A 21,492-nucleotide genomic window follows, 5' to 3' on the forward strand; every position below is an offset into this window, starting at 1 on the left:
CATTATGCAATAAATAAAAATAAAACAGATAGAATAGAAAAAATAGAGCAAGCTAGTGTTAGAGGCCTTTTTTTTTGCTTTTGTTAATTATATAATAAATAAAAATAAAAGAAATAGAATAGAATACAAAAAAGAATGAAATAATTAAGTTTAACTGCGTATTGAAGGCAAATAAATGCAAATGTATTAGTTAAAATTTATAATAAATGCAATTTAGCTGAACTTGTTTTTTGAATTAGGACTTAAGTACATCTTTATATCATTTCTAAATGAATTCTATTGTCTTTGCTGCCAAATGTAATGACAAGCATTTATTGCAAATTAAAATACACTTTAGTGTAATTTCTGCTTTAAACTTGTACGCCATGTATTTAAATATATTTGTGATAAAGAATCTGAAATTTAGCAGTGTTTTTTTAGTATCACTGAAATGTCGTAGTTTTATTTTTCTGTTTGAATTTTAGTTATTTTACTAGATCAAGTTACATTTTTATTTTATTTCAGTCATTTCATTTGAGTTAAAATGCATTTTTGTTTTATTTGAAGTGACAAAAATGTATTTTAATTGTTTTAGTTACAGTTTTAGTTAACTAAAATAACCCAGCAACATCTATTACAACTCAAATGTAATGTCAAATAACACACTACAGTTAAAGTTATAATCATGTACTGTAGTTAGTCAACATCAAAATCATCAAAAATATATGTATGTTTTTGAAACTCAATAGATTTTTTAAAGTTAATGATTTCAAAAGAACTTTAAAGTAAACTTGACATTATTACAAATTATCAAGTGTGTTGAGAAACATATTCATGGAAGTTTACTGCAAGTATTTTATTAATATTATGTTATCCACAAGTAAAGTTTTTTAAAATTATTATTTTAAGATTTGGAGTCTACTACAAGTGCACATCCAAAACAATGAAGTGTATTTCTGCATCTCCAGGTGAATAACGTGTGTTTGGAGGATGTGATGCACGAAGATGCGGTGGGCACACTGAAGAACACAGCAGAGGTGGTCTACCTCAGAGTGGCTAAGCCAAACAACCTGTTCCTTACCAGCTACAACCCACCAGACCTCACAAGCAGTGAGTATACAGCACACAGAAGTGCTGTTTCACAGAAAGAGCACTGCAAAGTATGTTTCAAGGAAAACTCTTAAAAGAATCAGTGGTAAATCCAGCTTTCACTCACTCACTTGTGTGTGCTCACCCTTCAGCGTACTCTCCGCATCTGGACACAGACCTTGGACATCAAAACTTCCTGGCTTCAGATTACCCACAAGCCCTCACTCCCACCTCACCAAGCCGCTTTTCTCCTGTGCTGCACGGCTTGATGGGAGATGACGACTTACCCAGGTAACACGCTCTGAGTAACTGGAAGCTCATGATTTCCAATAAATTTGCAACAAAGCTCTCATCATCTTACATCTGTGTTATTTAGTACTGTGTTGCTAGTAGTATTAAAATTAATTATTATTACAGTTTTTATTTACATTTTGAAGTAGCTTTTATTTTTATATTTTCTGTTTCTGTTTCATTTTAATTTTAAATATAGTTACAATTGTACTAATTTTAAGTATTTGTTTTTAAATATCCCTGTATAATGTATTGATTTTTCATACAGTTTTAGTTTTCATTTTAGTACATCAACTTAAACAAAAAAAAAATATTATTTTATTTTATATCAGTTCATGTTTCTTTCATTTCAAGTAATATATATTTTTAATGCTTATAGTTTTAACTATAATAACCCTGCCTTCGATAAATTTAATACATATTAATCATCAACAGCAGATGTCAAAAATGCAATTTTAGATTCAGTTAAATATAAAAATATAAATTAAATAAATTCATTCATAAGATTCAGATCACACCTATGATGCAAGCAGCAGCAGAAATTGTATTGCCAGATTGTTTTGAGGGCTTTTAAAAGATTTTAAATCTTATGGATTTAATATGTGACTGACGTCAGTGACACTTCTCCAGTTCTCCAGTTACATACAACCACCAAGACCTAGCGCTAACATTTTTTTATAATATTTCTTAAGCACATGGTTACAAAGTCCCTATTTCAACAAATAACATACCTATAAGCTATTATGTTAAATAATAATAATTATTGTTTATTTTTTATTTTTTATTAGCTATTCAAATAAGCCTAGTTAGTGCTACAACAGTAGGTGGTGACCAGTTAATTATATTACTCAGTTAAAATATGAATTCAGAGTCATATGGCAAATTCATTAACCAAAAGTAAGTTGGTAAGTAAATCCTTCAAGATGAGATCAAGTTCTGCCTGAATATATTTGAGTCTGTCTAAATTTTTCCCCCAACATTTTGTCCTCAAATGACAATCAAGCAGGGCCTGACTTAAAAAAAAATCTAGAACAAGGAGCATTGTGCGTAACGTTTGCAAGCAGTGTTGAGTACTCGAGACTCGGACTCGGTCTTGAACTTGAACTCAGTCATAACGGACTTAATGGTCTTGGTCTTGTCATGGACTCGTGTGCATTTTGACTCTGTATTGACTTGGACTCGAACATATTAGGAATCAGACTTATTCCCGAGTCCACTCGAGTCCCAATCAAAATATTTCATCATTATTACTGTATTTTAATATTTCTTTAATTTGATATATGATTATAGGGCCCTATGATTTCCACGATGCAGAAAACGCAGACGGAATCGCGGAATCCAGTCATAAAAACAGAATTTATAGTTTAACGCGGAATGTGACACAATTTGACCAATTATGAATTAACTAATTAAAAGTAGGTCTTTGCACTTACATCAAATCACGATATGGACTAGTACCTGTAAATATTAAGCTGGAAAAGTCTATTTAAATATGAATCCTGCATGTGATGCGTGTCTGTGTTAATGAATGCCGCAGAATCGCGACTTCGATTATCACACACACTGTAATAATAATAATAATAATAATAATAATTCATTACATTTATATTGCGCTTTTCTTGGCACGCAAAGCACTTTACATTATCAGGGGCATCTCCTCATCCACCACCAGTGTGCAGCATCCACCTGGAAGATACAACGGCAGTTATATTGCGCCAGAACACCCACCACACACCAGCTTACTGGTGGAGAGGAGACAGAGTGATGAAGCCAATCAGCAGATATGGGGATTGTTAGGAAGCCATGATGGTCAGAGGTTAATGGGCAGATTTGGCCAGGATGCCAAGGTCACAACTCTACTCTTTTCGAAAGACATCCTGGGATTTTTTTTATGACCACAGAGAGTCAGGACCTCAGTTTTATGTCTCATCCGAAGGATGGTGCTTGTTGACAGTATAGTGTCCCCATCACTACACTGGGGTGCTAGGACCCACACAGACCACAGGTTGAGCACCCCCTGCTGGCCTCACTAGCACCTCTTCCAGCAGCAACCTAGTTTTCTCAGGAGGTCTCCCATCCAGGTACTGACCAGGCTCAGCCCTGCTTAGATTCAGTGGGAAACCAGTCTTGGGCTCCAGGGTGATATGGCTGCCGGCGCGCGTGGCGCTCGCTGTGATTTCGGCGTCTGTCTTCTCACTAAATAAGGACGTGTACACATGAAAAACATCTCCAGAACTGCACTGAGAGTCACTTCATGAGCATTTGACCGTTTGATTTGAGTAAAATTAGCGTCATCGAATACACAGAACTGTAAAGGTATTTACAGTAACCCATCAAACCCATTGCCAGAAATGTATTACTATTGTTCAGCAGAATGCACATAGCCTAGCCTGCTACTACTAGGCGTACTACTAAAATGAAACAAACACAAACATAGTAAATCCCCTTTGTTTACCAAAAAATTAAGTTTGCTTAATTTTCAATTATTAAAAGAAACATTTTATGAATGTTTTATGTCTTCATTTGATAACCAGAAAAATTTCAATACACAAAAGAATTTCTGAGGGAAAAAAAAAACATTTCATAAGGCTATTTTACAAAAAATATGAATAAATGTTTTATGCATTTAAATAATTAGACACGCTAAAACACAGAATTAGGTAACAATAAAACATATGGTGAAGAAAAAAAAAAACATTTCATAGGGCCCTACACGTCATTTTTGTGAAAGTTTTAATAAATTGTTGTGAAAATGTATGTGTTATGATTTTAATTATTTAGACATGCTTTTTGATTAATACAATTAAATTTAACCATTAAAAAGGAGTTGAGAAAAATTAAACCAGAAAAAAATGAAATTAAACTGAAAAAACAGAATAAAAAAAAAAGGAATTTGGGAAAAAATTAAACGCATTTCATAGGGCCCTATGATCGACATGTTCAATGATTGGTGATTTTCTTGTGATGTGAGATGTTAGCATAACATTAGTACAGACTCAGAGGCAGCAGAACTTAACACATTAACTTTTTAAAACGTCTGTTACATCATCTATTATTCAGTTTGCATATAAGAGCCACAAAGAGTTTGTGTGCAGTAAGACTCTAAAAAAGAGACATTCTGTGATATGTGGCCTTTAAACCCTTGACTGATAATACTTTCTAAACCTATAAGAAGGGAAAAAAATACAGTGTACATGCCATGTTATATTTTTTTATACTCTTTAAGTATGGTACCAATTGTATTGTTTCCACCAAACATTTTACATACTCTTGAAGATTTCTTTAGGTCTTGTCTCAGAACCAATCTATCTGGTCTCTGTCTTGACTCGGACTCAACCCTTTCTGAACTCGATCATGATTATGTTTTATTTTATTTTATTTTCATGTCTTCGAGCCATAAAACTGCTAATTGGAAATTATAAGGCATTATAGTAGGCTAATAACAATCTGATTTTCAGTAAAGCTGTTTTGAAACAATGTGAAAATCTCTATACTTGATTTAACAAAAGAGCATGTTTTAGCTTAAACAGCTCCCTAAATCAATCTTTTTTTATAAATGTTAGCTTACAAGCATAAATGTGCATCTAATCACTCACCACATCTGCCTGACAGCACTGTGCTGCTGTTTCAGGTTCAGGGAAACCATCATCCTGGAATTCTTTTGTGATTTATCTTCACATTCTGTTATTTCTTCACTCTATCTTGTGTCACAGGGACCCGAGGCGTGTTGTGATCCACAGAGGATCGACAGGTTTGGGGTTTAATATAGTTGGAGGGGAGGATGGTGAGGGAATATTCATCTCTTTCATCCTGGCAGGAGGCCCTGCAGACCTGAGCGGAGAACTGCGCAAAGGAGATCAGATCTTAAGTGTGAGAACATGCAAACACATACACATTTACTCATGTATGAAAGGCATCATTTCAGTTTGAAATAAAAGGCTCCGTTTTCACATATGCTTTTGCATTGTGGGGATTTAACCAGCAGTTGCAATCAGTACACAGTTTAAAATGATGTCCCTGACAACTACGTTTAATAATAGCCATGTTGTTGGTCAGAAGATTAGTTATACACACTGTATCTTTTAATGGAGACTTCATCCCATTAATCCTGACATGCATCTTTGTCCATGTATCATAGATATATATACCTGACAATCAAAGACAAACTGCTAAGTATAAGACACAAAAAGTCTTTACACCATAAATAGAAAACAAAAAAAATCCCAGATGTGCATTGAGTATGCTGACTGAGAACAAGGAGTAATAACTGCTGAAATTTTACTTGGCCTTTGCACAGGAATAAATCACATTTTTAATATATTCAAATAGAAAACATTATTATTTTAAATGGTAGACCGTTAACCAGATCCATTATTTGAAAAGCTGCACTAAGTAACAATCTGTCACCGTTTATTCATCCTCAAGTTGTTCCGAACCTGTGTGAGATTCTTTCTTCTGTAAGATATTTTGAAGATTGTTCAAAAAAGTTCACAATAGCTATTGACTTCCATAGTTTAGAAAAAAAGATTGGCATTGAACTCAACCATTACTGCCAACTGTTCAGTTACCAACATTCTCCAAAATATCTTCTGTTGTGTTCAAGTTCAAGTTTGGAACAACTTCATATTGAAAAAGTGACAGAATCTTTTTTGGGTAAACCGTCCCTTTAAGTGCTGTTTGGATTAGTTCATGCCAGCATATGTTGTTGTTGTTGATATTTATTTGGGCAGTAAAGTTACAGTAATGTGTTAAGGCTGTAGTGATGTGTGAGATATGTGATTGTAATGGTATGGATGTGTTTCTCAGGTGAATGGCGTGGATCTGCGGGCAGCTACACATGAACAAGCAGCAGCTGCCTTGAAGAATGCAGGACAGACTGTAACCATCATCGCTCAGTACAGACCAGAAGGTCAGAACACACACACACACACACACACACAAAATTTCTTTAAAAATATCACTTTTTTTATATAGTGTAAATTAGGGGAGTAATGATATACAAACATGATAGCTGGTGTGATCCCTAGTGCAAATACATTTATATTTTTTTAAATCTGGCATAAGTGTTCAAAAGCCTCTACTAATGATATATTAATGATATATTAATGATAAATGTTTCTTGAGCTGTAAATGAGCATGTCAGAATGATTTCTGAAGGATCATGTGACATTTAAGACTGGAGTAATGATGCTGAAAATTCAGCTTTGATCACAGGAATAAATCACATTTTACAGTATATTCAGATAGAAAACAGTTATTTTAAATGGCAAGAATATTTCATCATATAAATGCAGCTTTGGTGAGCAGAAGAGATTTTATTTAAAAAATATTTGAAAATCTTACCAACCTCAAACCTTTGAATTCTGGTGAACATTAGACTCTCACACACATCACATCAGTGTCCAAACTGACACAAATGGTTGATTTCTCATGAATGTAGCTCTAACGTGCTGTGCAGTGTTGGATAACAGCTGTGCTTGTTTGTTCAGAGTACAGTCGGTTTGAAGCTAAAATTCACGACCTCAGAGAGCAGCTGATGAACAGCAGTATGGGCTCTGGAACAACTACATTACGAAGTAACCCTAAACGAGGATTTTATATCAGGTAAACATACGACTTACACTACAACTACAAAATAATTTGACATTTCAAAGTACACTTTTTAAAGTGCACATAAGTGTGTTAAGAAACAGATATGAACATGAACTCTCACTTAAGTGGTCTTTAATTTCATCAATATTATTTGCAGTTTCAGTTTCTACAGTCTTTAAATATGCTTACAAGATTTTAAATACACTGAAAGTGCACATTCATTACAGTTGAACACACTTCTTTTTCGTAAGGGTGGATATCCTAGATAACCCACTACATTTGTCAAAATGGTCATAAGCAGAGCACACTGCATATACTGCATCCCATAATCCACTGCACTCAACTTGACCTTCCATCTCCAGTGTGACGAATGAACCGGATGCTGTATATACCATGATTTTTACATCTCCTGAGTTAAAACATAAAGGGATCATACTGTTTAACATAGTCTACACTGCACAGTATGCAGAAAGCAGACGGCTAGTATTCCATTCTGAACAGAGCTAATGATTTACAAAAAAAAGAAAAAAAAGAGCCAAAAATAAAGAAAGGGTCTGTGTTGCTCAATTTCAACCCAATTCCATGCTTTTCCTTTGATGTTTTTCCTTTTGAACCCCATCCCCCTCTGTCTGTCCTTCTTTATCCTCTCTTTTCCCCATATGTTCTCTCTCTCTGTCGTTTTTGCAGGGCTCTGTTTGACTATGATAAGACAGCAGACTGTGGTTTCCTGAGTCAGGCCGTGGGCTTTAAGTTTGGAGATGTGCTGCGTGTTTTGGACTGTGGAGATGAGGAGTGGTGGCAGGCCTGCAGAGTCAGCCCACAGGGGGATGAGGAGGAGGTCGGCTTCATCCCCAGCAAGAGGAGGTGTGTGTGTGTGTGTCGCTGCTTTCTCTTGTGTTATCTGCTCTGTTGTCCTTGAACAAAATAATATTCAAGCAGCTTAAAGAGGCTTTTTAGCTTTTAACTCTCTCTCTCATTCTAACCCACTGTTACAAGGACGTGCTCTATAGACGTTTATCCACACAAACATTTCTCTCCAGTCCTTTTAAAAGATTCCTTTTTCTGGGATAAATACTTCGTTTAAGCTCTGGTGACTAGAAATCTTTCCGACTCCCTCCAAACTAAATTTCAACTACCATTCAAAAGTTTGCGGTCAGTACGATTTTGCAGTGTTTTTGAATGAAGTCTATTATGTGAAAGGGTTGGATTTAATTAATCAAAAATACAATAAAAACAGTAATATTCTGAAATATTCTAACAGTTTAAAATAAATGTTTTCCATTTTAATATATTTTACATTTTTGTGATTTTTTTCAGTATTATACTTAACAGTACATTTCACATTCACGGTACATTTTCAATAAATGCAATATATATATATATATTTCTCAATAAAACAACTGTTGTTGTTTTTTCATTTATATATTGTATCATTGTATCTTATCTGTTATTTGCCAAGCTTAATTATTAAACATCATTTTGATATTACAAAGAAAATCGTGTTCTCTCCTAATAGATCACATTTTTTTCTGGATAAAATAAAATAAAAATTGGTTAGAAAAATTAAATGTACCCTAAATTATAGAATGACCCTCCTGTGATACAAAGATACATTTTCATCATCATTACCAGAAGGGAGCTTTTCTGATTATGTGATCTGAGTATTAATGTTAAAAATAGTTGTGCTTATAATTTTTGTTGAAACTGTGATACATTTAGCTTTTCAGTATTCCTTCCCGCATTTCAACAGCATTTACTTGAAATACATATATTTTTAACATTATAAAAGTAAATGAAAAGGAAAAAGTTACATCACATACATTCTGGTATGTACATACTTAGTAGTATACCAGTCTCATGTTAACATATATGTTATATGGCTATAACCTCAAAAGAATATGGGATGAATTTACTAAACATTTGTGACATATTTGCATGTGCTATTTCAGCTCAAATGTACTATTTCATATACCACCTTTCAGCACCAGGGGTGTGAGATGATAATATCTTAATTGCTGTTTTAAAAATGTGTAAGATGTCATTATCCAGTAGTCTCTCACTTCACAAAAACACCAATAGAGTCCATGCATTCACGGCATGATGTAGCCTGTTATAATGCAGTAATGCATGCCCTCAAAATGTAAGTTTTTTCAGGGGGGAAATTCATTTTATTTTATAAGATGTGGTAAAGTTAATCTATATAAGCTGTCTTGGTAAAGTCTCAGAATCACTTATACAAGATGGTGAACTGCATTTTTTTATTTTTGTGGAATTTCCCCCTTGGTGTTCATTTTCCTATTATATACCTTCTGTCATTCATTCAAATCAATCTCTCTTCCAGGGTTGAGAGAAAGGACTGGTCGCGGTTGAAGTCAAATGAAAGGGTAAGATCCTTGCTAAAACACAAACAGCTGCTTACAATTCATCGCATTGAAATATTTTCCTTTAAATTACTCCAAAAACAGTTGGCTCTCCTATGAGATTTGTTTTTCTTCTCTATAATCAGTTGTGATGTGTTTAGAGAAGCAGTTTTGTGTGTTTGCAGCCCGTGGGAGTCTATCAAGCAGTTATTTCATGAAAGCCCTGAAACTCCTGGGCATTGTGAGCTTGATCTGCCTGTAGGGCGCATGCTGGTGATACAGATCACTGCGCTCACAAACACACACATGCATTCAACACATGTGCTCAGTGCTCTCTGTAGGTTTTCCTGGGAAATGAATGTTTTAAGCTTCATATCTTTTACCTGGGCATTTCAGTAATGTGGTGGTATTCATATATAAAATCCATTAATTTACATTTGCAGGAAAAATACACAAATGCACAAGGATGCACATTTTGTTTTATTTTTAACTTTTTCACTTTAACCATATTGCAGACAGCTACAGTAATTATGTATGATTTATATATAAAGATGTACTTAAGTGGGTTAAAAGCATTCTATAAAGTTCCACTAACTGCATTTTAATATGACTGTAAACTATAATACATTTTCATCAAATTACAATTAGCATGAAGTTTTATGAAAACATTACATTCTGTAGACACTTAAAATGTAAAAACTTGCACACAAAACCAGTCTCAAGTCGCTGGAGTTAATTTGTAGCAATAGCCAAAAGTGCATTGTATGGGTCAAAATTATAGATTTTACTTTTATGCAAAAAATCATTAAGATATTAAGTAAAGTTCATGTTCCATGAAGATATTTAGCAAATTTCCTACCCTAAATATATCAAAACTTCATTTCTGATTAGTATTATGCATTGCTAAGAACTTATTTGGACAATTTTAAAAGCAATTTTCTCAATATTTAGATTTTTCTGCACCCTCAGATTCCAGATCCAGACAAATATTATCTTATCCTAACAAACTATATATCAATGGAAAGCTTATTTATTCAGCTTTCATGTGATGTATAAATCTCAGTTTTAAAAAATGTACAGTTAAGACCAGTTGTGGTCCAGGGTCCCAAATATGTTATTCGTAAATATGTTATTAGTTAATCGTTTAAGTTTTAAAGTATACTAAAGTGTACCTTTCTTCAAAACATTATTTTTCAGTTGCTCATCTCATTAATATAATAATTCTGACAGGACTTGGGGGCAGCATTAACTCTGCGTCCCATACACTTTTATTATTAACTGTTAACCCCTTTTAGGCGATGACAAATGCTGCAATAACTGGATGTTTATATCTAAACTGATGCAGGAAACAGTCTATTACAATTTAATAAGCATTGTACCCTCTATATACTTTTTACAGGACCGAAGCCGAGACAGTACAGGTTCACAGGGTGAGTTACAACCGCATAGTAGAGCCCTGAATACTGATACAGAGATAAATGTTTGTTGTTGTTGCATGTATTACAAACAGAGACTGATGTATGTGTATTTGTTGTCTTTCAGGAAGGGAAGAGTCAGTACGGAGTTATGAGACAGTTGCACAAGTAGAAGGTTGGATAACTCGACTGAGTCTCCATATGTTGTGTCATTGTATACGCTGGCTCTGATCCAAACCCTAGTGAGATGCCTTGGGTTCTGTGGTCTATATAGGCAGCATCCTAAATGAAATAAAAACCTCATACTGTATGTGGTTCAATTCAGACACACTATAAATCAACTAATAATAATAATCTACTAATCTTCAATTATTTCACCAATTAATCAGTAGACATTGATTTTGCAATTTGTTAAAATATAAAGTTAAAAACTGTATTTTATACATATTCATATACATAAAGAGCTGCTTTATAGCAGAAAACCCAAGTTGTAATTCTAACTGGAAAGGACACTGATAAGGTTTTAGTATGTTTAATACTGTAAAGCTGCTTGCTTTAAAGGGGACATCGGGTGCCCATTTTCCACAAGTTGATATGATACGTTAGGGTCTTCATGAAATGTTGGTGGCATATTTGGTTAAAATGTGACTTTACCTCTAGTGCTAATTGCAGAGCTCATGCAAACATATCCACATTGCTATGATGAGATGCTTTCTTAACTGCTGCTTTCTCTATACAACTCTATACATTTTATTGTGTGTTTACTTGGTAATTGAGAGGAAAGCTCACAGCACATATTGCACATTCATCTAAACACTGCTCTTTGCGGCATTTGGATCTTCACTAACACTGTTTGCGGATATCATACTTCTTTTTACTCCTAACCAACCAAAGAATGAAAGATCTTCGCCATTCGATTATCAGGGCCTTTGCACATGACAGCTTTTTTTGTTTGTAATTTTGTAAAACCTTCCCACATCAAGTGTGTCTTCTTCTGTTGGAATACATCAGGGAGTGCTACAGCGCCCCTCTGGTCAAACCTCGTTATTGCAGACCTTTACTTTGCGTCATATGAGATCAAATGATTACTTGACAACAAAAATATTAGTCGGCAGTTTTTTATTGTCAGCATTGTCAATGATGTAGACTAATTGTTGCATCACTAGAAAATTGGTCTTTGTAATCAGCTTACTGGAGTTGGGAACTGAGCCACTGATCTTCCATATTGTTGCTAATATTTCTCTTCACTTTCAATTTGTACTCACATAGTCTCTCTTGTGTCTCTCATCCTGTTCAGTGCACTACGCGAGGCCGATCATTATTCTGGGCCCGGTGAAGGACAGAGTAAATGATGACCTGCTGTCTGAGTTCCCAGACAAGTTTGGATCTTGTGTCCCTCGTAAGTATTCTTCAACTCTGTTGTCACACTCAAATGCATAAATGCATTGTTCATAAAGAAGTCAAGAGCCTTCTAAACATCAGCCAAAAATCTGATTTGGCTTCACATAATTTCCGGGAATTGGGTGCAAAGTTTGTGAGGTTTGAGGAATCAAATTTTGAGGTTTATCCTTGAGCACATTTTTTTTTCTTTTTCTGAATTCTATTATTATTATTTTTAATTAAAGATTTTTATTTTAGATTGTTCTGGATGTTGTTTTAATGATTAAATTACATTTTAGTAATCAAAAAAAAAAAAAAATGAAAAAAGTGAAGCAGGGGGTGTTCATCCTGTGGTCTGTGTGGATCCTAACACCCCAGTGTAGTGACGGGACACTGAGGTCCTAACTCTCTGTGGTTATTAAAAATCCCAGGATGTCCTTTGAAAAAGAGTAGGGGTGTAACCTCAGCATCCTGGCCAAATTCACTATCTGACCATCATGGCTTTCTAACAATCCCCATATCACTCTGTCTCCTCTCCACCAATAAGCTGGTGTGTGGTGGGCATTCAGGCGCAATATGGCTGCTGTTGTATCATCCAGGTGGATGCTGCACACTGGTGGTGGTTGAGGAGATCCCCCCTTTCTATGTAAAGCGCTTTGAGTGCCCATAAAAGCACTATAGAAATGTAAGGAATTATTATTGTTATAAATATTTAATCTAATCTTGGTTACTGAAAAAACGTGTCAGTCTTCAGAACCTCTTCCAGATTTTTTCTGCAAACAGTCTCTTCACTTATAAGAAGCAATGAAGAGCTCAAACAAATTGAGCCATTTTCAACAAAGCTGTCACAGCATAACTGATATACTCACAAGATGATGTCATCGCTTTTCTCAGATACAACACGTCCCAAGCGGGAATATGAGGCGGATGGGCGGGACTACCATTTTGTGTCATCGCGGGAACAGATGGAGAAAGACATTCAGAACCATCGTTTTATTGAGGCGGGCCAGTACAACAGTCACCTGTATGGAACCAGTGTTCAGAGCGTCCGAGAAGTGGCAGAACAGGTTAGATCTTAGAGTTTTGGACAAAACAATAAACTTGGGTATCATTTGTTTAAATCTTAATATGGATATCTCTGTTTGTGAGCAGCAGGGAAAGCACTGTATTCTGGATGTGTCCGCAAATGCAGTTCGTAGGCTACAGGCTGCACAGCTTCACCCAATCGCCATTTTCGTACGGCCCAAATCACTGGAGAACGTCCTGTACGAAACCAAAAACAGCTACACATATTTAGCAGCAGTGTTGGGGTTAATGCACTACAAGTAATGCGTTATGTGATCAGATTATTATTTTTGAATAACTAGTAATGCATCACTTTTTAATGTAAAAGAAAATATCTGAGTTACTTTTCAAATAAGTAACATATAAGTATGACAAAAACCATATAATCATGTTAAAAAAACACAAATATATCTTATTTATTTAATCTCATTTAGTTAAACAGTATCTGTGCTTCTGACCTTTAATGATCCAAATCAACCATTCTCATAAGCAAAAAATAACTTTAGATAGACGTAATATTAGTTTCATTTTTTTTACTTTTTTTTTATTGCTGAAGAGTGTCCTATTCCTGCGTCCTATTCTTCATGCAGTCCAGAATGGTTTGAGCAGTGCCTTTACTGTGCAGACGTGAATTTACATTTCCTTACTTTTTTTAGGGAGTAGCGCAATATTGTAATGCATTACTTTTAAAAGTAACTTTCCCCAACACCGTTTAACAACAATTAAATGACAAAAAAACAATTTAACTGACATTTGATGGGGTTTCTGCTATTTTATCCAGAGAGATCAACACACGTCTAACTGAGGAACAAGCTAGGAAAGGTATGGACCGTGCTATTAAACTGGAGCAAGATTTCCTGGAATGCTTCTCTGGTAAGACATTCTCACATGTCGCCCTCTATTGTCCTGGAGGAAGACTCCCACATTTATTAATGGGCTAGTTGCATATCTCCGTCATCTTGGATTTCCGGTCTTGCGAGTGTGTGCGTAGATTTCCGGTTGTGTTAAACGTCAGTGCAGAGAACCGGAGAAGTCCAAATATTACCTTCTATATGTTTACAGGATTAATAATATCACTTCAAATGCAAATAAGATATACACTGCTATTATTACTATACTATAAATGTTAACTGAGCCAGTGGATTTGAAACTTGAGTATGTTTGGGTCTGGTGAATGAATTAAATACATTAATGTTCCCCACTGTTCACGAGATGAAAGTTGAACTCATGGTGTGTATACACAGCTACATAATGTATTTTTATCTTACCAAAAATGTGAATGTACAAATTACTTATTTCTAGAAAATGTTTGCATTATTATTATTATTATTTTTTATTAAATATTTACCTCGTGAGACGTGGGCTGCGATTTAGCTTCAGAAGTATCCATTTCTCAATTGTACACATACATCAGTCTGTTTCATCGTTATTTTCACAACATATTTTATTATTTTACACAGTAAACAATACATGACAAAATTTAATATCTGTTTAATCTGATAATTAATGCAAAAGAATAGCAATATACATGGTTGCTCATAGACAGATAATGATTTGTGCTGCAGATCTTTCACAAAACAAATAAACAGATAAAAACACACATGAGCGCAAACAGCGATCTTTTATTTAAGGCCTACCATAATTATATTCTGTTTAATTAATATAGTTAGTTATAAATTATGTTATCAAATAAAGTTAATAAAACATGCTTTATCAGAAATCTCTGTGCGTCGTTTGACAGTCAGAAACATTGATCTTACGTAACAGTCAGAACAAAACCATCTCTTCGAAAATGAAAAGTATTGCATATTTGAGAGGTTTGTGTTTAAAAGAAGAAATCCCTGTGGACATGACCTGACGCTGATCCGCATAATCAACAGAAGAATAAAGCAATCTCCGCGTTGTATCTTGATGAATTTCCACACAGAGGTACGCAAAATGTAGGGAGGATGTTTCCCCATGTTTTTGATATACCACTATCGGCTGTTAAATTTGAAAATCATTAATTATATACATCTAGCCAAGTTTCGTGTGTAAGTTTCCCTTACAGTCAATGCGAGCGTTGCAAGACCGGAAATAAGTACGCACACACTCGCATCGCTGAAGCTCACCGGCGCCATCTTGTGCACCTAGCCCATTGCTTTGCAATACTTACTTTGACATAGTTTTATTAATTAAATTTTTTCCCAGGTCTAAAAATCACACTTATATATTTGAAGCATGACAACTCTCTGAATAGTTTTAGCATAACATTGTTATGACAGTGTTAACTTAACGTACTATATTTGATCGGACTGGATCTGCTATGCATGCTGCTGCTTTAGAGCAAGTATGGATATGATGCTACCAATAAATACACAGACATTCTGCTGTGAGCATATAAAATATTCTGTTGCTGCATGAATAGGGATAGATATATCCTGTATCAGATCTAGACAGGTGGAGCTAGGGAGGTGGAGGGTTTGAGATGCATGTGCGCTGCTATTCCAACATACAACAAACACTGAACCAGATTATTTAAATATTGAGCAAGAAATGTTATTGGCTGCAGAATCAACAGAAGCCGATCAGCTTGTGCAACATAGTAAATTATGTGATTGCTATCAGGCTGCATGTAAAGGCCCTTTTAGTCCTCATATATCTCAGTTTTCCAAGACAATGTTGACCCTTATTCTTCATAGAAAAAAAAGTTGTTGAGGGGGTCCATTAAGCTGACAAAAATCATATTTTAAATCATTTTAAGACATATTGATGTCCCCTTGGAAATTTTCAGAGGCCCCTTGTTAAGTACCCCTGATTTAAAAAGGGCATTGCAATAACTGGACAGTTTATGCAAGTTTTAGGAACAGTTTCACTAAAAAGACTTGTACACAGATGTCACATTATTGCAACAATTTGTGAAATTATTACATACACTCTAAAAATAAAAGTGGAAAATTGTACAATAGTATCCTTAAATGGACAACTTTGTACCTTATCTACTCGGAAAAGGTTCATAGTAGTACCTTAAACACATTTTACTGCTGAAAGTTACTAATATGCATCTTTCAGGGGTAGATATGGTACAAATTCGTCAATTTAAGAGTACTGCCATAGTTAAATGCGGTTGTAGGTACAGATTTTGCAATTCTTCTGACTGTTGCACTCATACAACAATGTATAACTGCTTCACATAATTTTTTATTTTACACAAAAATTGTGCTTGTGTTGCAAGAATTATGTCCATTCAAGGTACATCGATATTGCACATCTTTAATCTGCCATATCGGGGTCTTTCATAATCTTCACATAATGAATTAAACATGCTCATGCTTAGATCTCGAAGTCACTGGTAAATAATCAAACCGCTTCAAACATAACACTTTCGCTGTTTTTACATGCAAATTGGATTTCAGTTCAGCTGCATAATTAAATTTAATCCTGCAATGATTAATTCCTTGCCATTCTCTTTTTTGTATCACAGCGATCGTAGAGGGCGACAGCTTCGAGGAGGTTTATCATAAGGTGAAAACTGTGATTGAGGAGCAGTCAGGGCCTTATATCTGGATTCCCACCAGGGAGCGCCTGTGAGAGTCCACCCAGAGCCAAACCACCTCGCCCAGTCACCATTTGGCCTGCCTGCCCTGAACTGTGGAGCTCCGACTCATAGAAACAGAAAGAGAGAGAGGGGGAGAGATGAAGAGAGTGAAGGCGAGGGAGAGAAGTCACAGAGACACCAGGAAATGATGGAGTGGAACAGCACAGGAGCTGGCCACACCGCATCTGCCTCTCTTTTCCTCCCTTTCCTAGCTTTGTAACTTCTTTTTCTGCTTTTAACTTCCTTTCTCTGCCTTTCTCTCAGTACTTCTCTGTTTCTTTCTGGCTTTCTCTCTGAATAACGTCCTTTCACACAGGACTGGTGAGCTATTTTTACTCCGTCACGAACTGGGATGCTACAAAGAAGTTTTGTATATTGTCAGATTCCCTCTGGCGCTCTCCGAACAAGACAGGAAGTGGAGAGAGATGAGCGACCGCCTTGGCTTTTACTGCAATGAGACGTTCAAGAGCTATTCCTGATTAAAGGAGCTCGTTTTACAGTACTAAAGGAGAATTTAACTGAAATATGAAAGTATATTTATCAGTATCAATAATGCGCTGAAATCTTCAATATCAAAGATATTACGACTACTCAGAGACTGACGTTCACCCACAGTTATCAGCATCAAGGGCGTTTAATTCCTTTTAGAAATTTGAAGTGCTTGACGAGTGCTTCCTGAAATGCAGGAAGTATCGAGCTGGCGAAGCTAAAACGTTTGCCTCAGTCCTTCGAATGTTCCCCTTATTTAGTTTGCAGCTAGTTCATCACATTGAATGGATAATAAGGAAGGAAAACGGCAAGACGCAGACTGTGACTTTCATGCTGCACATCATAGAAAGCCACACGCTTGATATTCCGGGGTCTGTTTTCTTTGGTTTTCTTGCGCTTACATGTAAACATGCACATTTAGACACACGCCAACATAGATTTTGTAATGTTTGCCTTCTTCTATTTGGATCGTCTTGCAACAGCCAGATTGATGTTTTCCTTTGAGCTAAAATTTATTTGCTCGGTTGGATTATTTCCACAGCTCTCAAACACAATGACTCCAGGCTGCTCTTTAATGTGCAATATCGGGCTCTTCCATAATCTTCTCATAATGTAACAAATTTCAGCCATTCTTAGATCTTGAAGTCATCGGTAAATTCTCAAACCGCTTCAAAAGTAATACTTTCGCCGTTTTTTTAAACAGGATTTCAGTTAAGATCACATTCATGTGCTGAGTGGCTACGTTCACACCATAATCCAATTCGTTATATATCAATTATTGGTTTAAATGAATTTGTAAAAAATATTATAAATGATATATTCAGTAATTATATTGGGATATTTAATGATTTATTTATTATCTATTATTTATTTAACACCTTTCCTTCCTTCATGTCAGTGGTTGTTTTCACTGTTCTCTGTCTTTTTCACAGCAAAGGTAAACCAAGCATTATATGACAAGTAGTAGCTTATTTTGATGAAATATAACTTTCAGATTCTTTAAATCTCAAATTTTTCATTGTAGAATAGTAGATGTTTTGTTAGTGGCCCTTTTTTTGGAGAATGTTTTTCTCAAATAAGCTCAGGATAGTTGTTAGTGAAGGCATTGGGAAGGTGTATGTATTTGTGGTGTCATCAGAAAATACAGCACAATCTCATGGCAATTTGTAACTATTTTATGTTTTGGTGAATTGGTGGCTAATTCATATGAGTTTGTACCAACTCATTCATACAATTTTGTGTGATCAGCCTACTGACAGTTAAGATTTGGTGTGATTATTTTTCAAAAAACAAAAAACCCAAACAAAAATAAAAAATAAACGTACGTTTTCGTACAATCTGCATCGTAGGAATTCATACGAAATTCCTATTCAGCTACAATGTGAACGTAGCCTTACTGGCCTTTCATTCAGCCCATCTCTAAACTCTCGGGACACACACACACACACACACACACACACAAATACTATCAGGAAATTGGTGTATTGTATAACGTTTTATTTTTATGCTGTGTATCAGATTATAATGAACTCTTGTAATCAGACCAATGAGGCTACTTTGATGGATCTCAATGGCCAGTCAGTGGACATCATCACACTAGTTAATTGGTCGGTCGATGCTTCTGCCGTCACCGAAGTGAAGAGGATCGGGTCTTAATGATGCTGGAGTTTTATTGGAATACGATCGTGGGTTCATTATGTTTGATGAGATAAATTAATGGCTGTAATCCCAGAGAATAATCATCTTAGCTAGCTAAGTTAAACAATCCAAGCCTGCCTCCAACTAATTACCCTTCTCAGAGCGAAAAACTCATTTGTAAGCAATCTTATCCATAATTCTGTGAGGGTTGACAAAGCGGCCACTTCAACCTTGGCCGACATGGGAATGGAAGAATGATAAATTGTGTTTTTTGTTTTTTTTTACCGTTTTGTGCCGTGACAGTGATGCGGTAAAAATCGATACGGTGCTTTGAGCTCAGAGGGCGTCATATTCAAGGTCTAAAGTAAGGATGAAAGCGATGGTTTGTCCAGAACACGGTCCAGGGGGTTGCATTTGATTTAGTGAGATTTCCTGTAAATCAATGCCATGAGCATTACTATGGTGATTTATGGAAACAGTCTTTGATTGAGACTATTGTGATCAAAAAAACTGGCACCGTTTGTGTCAGGGGGAAAAAAAAGAGTCTACTAAGAAGATGAAGTGAAACACATTTGCACTTATTAAAGGGAAGATTTGATCAGACGTGATGAACAACAGAGGGTTTCTGGTAGAAAGCAGAGGAATGCAGAGCGATCTGGTGGCTTGTTTACTTTCACTTATTTCCTTTTGACTTTTTGCGTTCGAATTTCGATATTTACGTGTGTTTGGAGTGCAGTGACAGTTCTTTTCTTGGCGTTATTTTTATTTATAGATTTTATATAATTATTTAATTGTTTACTGCTCTGTTTACATCTGGGTTTTGTGTGAAGACTGAGATGCTTTTACTGTGGTTTCCAAAGTGGAGCTGCACACAATCAAATGTGAAACCTGAAACTAAAAATTAAACTTTACTGTGAAATTAAATAATAATAATAATAATAATAATAATAAAGAAAGAAAAAAAAAACTTGCACGCATACTGATACTTTTAAAAATGTAGCCCATAAATAAATTTCCCAGATCATATTATTGGCCACATGAGAAATGAAAAATAATAGTGTATAGTGCGGTTTGAATGAGCTGCACAAATGTGTGCGCACACACATACACACACACACCACACACACAATATATATTACCAAGAGAAATATATGACTTCACTCTTACTAGAATGAGTTATGAGTTGAATTTATTTATTTATTTATTTATTTGAAAGAATCAAATGTATTTTATCGATTTGTATTTGCCATAACATATTATTCTAATTATCCTGAACAGATTTAACATATTGCTTTTATTTTAAAAAAAAAGGAGAAAAAAAGAAGAAGAATTATGAAAATACAACAATGTCATCTGATGCAAAGTATATTTAAATGATTTATCTTAAAAGAAAGATTTACCAATGACAGTGTCGGATTATACAAATGTTTAATTTCAGTGAGATGCTTGTTGTAAATTAGCTACAAAAATAATAAAACGAATTATGTTAACATGTGTTCTGTTGAAGCTTTTGTTATGGTGTGAATGGGTGATAACAGTGTGGCTGTGATCTCAGTTGCATACTACCATGCATACTATTTTTGCAGTATGCATATTGTATTCCAATATGTAGATGAGTTTGTTTGTTCATCAGACCAGATTAGAGAAATGTAGCATTCCATCACTTGTTCACCAATGGATCCTCTGCAGTGAATGGGTGCCGTCAGAATGAGAGTCCAAACAGCTGATAAAAATATCACAGTAATCCACACGACTCCAGTCTATCAGTTAACATCTTGTGAAGGGAAAAGATGTGTGTTTGTAAAAAACAAATCTATCATTAAGACGTTTTAAACTGTTGCTTCCTTCAGTGAAGCAGACTCTTCTGAATTGAGAGAGAAATATGCACAGATCAAGCACCGTTTACAAGTAAAATCTGTTGGATTATGGACTATTTGGTCAGAAGCCATGTTTAAAGTAAAAAATGTCTTAATGGTGGATTTGTTTCTTACAAACACACATCTTTTCACTTCACAAGATGTTAACTGATGGACTGGAATGATGTGGATTACTTGTGGATTATTGTGATGTTTTTATCAGCCCTCTCATTCTGACGGCACCCATTCACCTCAGAGGATTGATTGGTGAGCAAGAGATGGAATGCTACATTTCACCAAATCTGTCCTGATTAAGAAACAAACTCATCTATCATTCATCTATCATTTATTATCATGGAATTACATACATTTTTGCAGTTTGTATTAAAATAATTATTTAAACGTAATCACCCAATTAAGAAAAGGGTTGCAACTCATTCTGGATCCATCCAATTACAATGAAAATGGAAAGTCAAGTTAAGCAACATGCAGAACACATACAATATTAAGAACAATAGTAAGACTAGTTTGTTATTCTGACCATGTATCATAAGGTCACTATGTTGTACCAGCCAGCAGGGTGAGCTGTCGAGCTATTTGCAAACTTCCCTGTGCACTTTTGCTGTCCAGAATTTTCCAGCCCTCTTCTAAAAACTTGATACTCGTTTAAGTAACTCTTAACAAAGGCCTGAAAAAAAGTACAAAATAAACAAAGAGTCTATTCTGTGCTTGCTCAGCTCTGTTCAACTTGAATGTGTATA

The 21,492-nt window shown here is 35.2% G+C and overlaps 1 protein-coding gene across 4 annotated transcripts in view; it reads left to right on the forward strand.

The window, feature by feature from the left end:
- Window positions 1-20,365, forward strand: part of LOC127957919 (disks large homolog 4) — a 143,106-nt gene extending 122,741 nt beyond the window's left edge. For all 4 annotated transcript variants that reach the window (XM_052556633.1, XM_052556632.1, XM_052556631.1 and 1 more), the window contains 14 exons: window positions 948-1,089; window positions 1,221-1,359; window positions 5,073-5,229; window positions 6,166-6,268; window positions 6,849-6,963; window positions 7,639-7,815; window positions 9,293-9,335; window positions 10,711-10,741; window positions 10,854-10,901; window positions 12,024-12,125; window positions 13,001-13,173; window positions 13,259-13,371; window positions 13,953-14,044; window positions 16,635-20,365. In XM_052556633.1, the coding sequence (XP_052412593.1) occupies window positions 948-1,089; window positions 1,221-1,359; window positions 5,073-5,229; window positions 6,166-6,268; window positions 6,849-6,963; window positions 7,639-7,815; window positions 9,293-9,335; window positions 10,711-10,741; window positions 10,854-10,901; window positions 12,024-12,125; window positions 13,001-13,173; window positions 13,259-13,371; window positions 13,953-14,044; window positions 16,635-16,741 (1,542 nt within the window). In that variant the 3' untranslated portion in view covers window positions 16,742-20,365. The remainder of the gene's footprint in view (window positions 1-947; window positions 1,090-1,220; window positions 1,360-5,072; window positions 5,230-6,165; window positions 6,269-6,848; window positions 6,964-7,638; window positions 7,816-9,292; window positions 9,336-10,710; window positions 10,742-10,853; window positions 10,902-12,023; window positions 12,126-13,000; window positions 13,174-13,258; window positions 13,372-13,952; window positions 14,045-16,634) is intronic.
- The last annotated feature ends 1,127 nt before the right edge of the window (window positions 20,366-21,492 follow it).

The sequence above is a fragment of the Carassius gibelio genome, chromosome B5 (genome assembly GCF_023724105.1).
Source record: "Carassius gibelio isolate Cgi1373 ecotype wild population from Czech Republic chromosome B5, carGib1.2-hapl.c, whole genome shotgun sequence".
NCBI lineage: Eukaryota > Metazoa > Chordata > Actinopteri > Cypriniformes > Cyprinidae > Carassius > Carassius gibelio.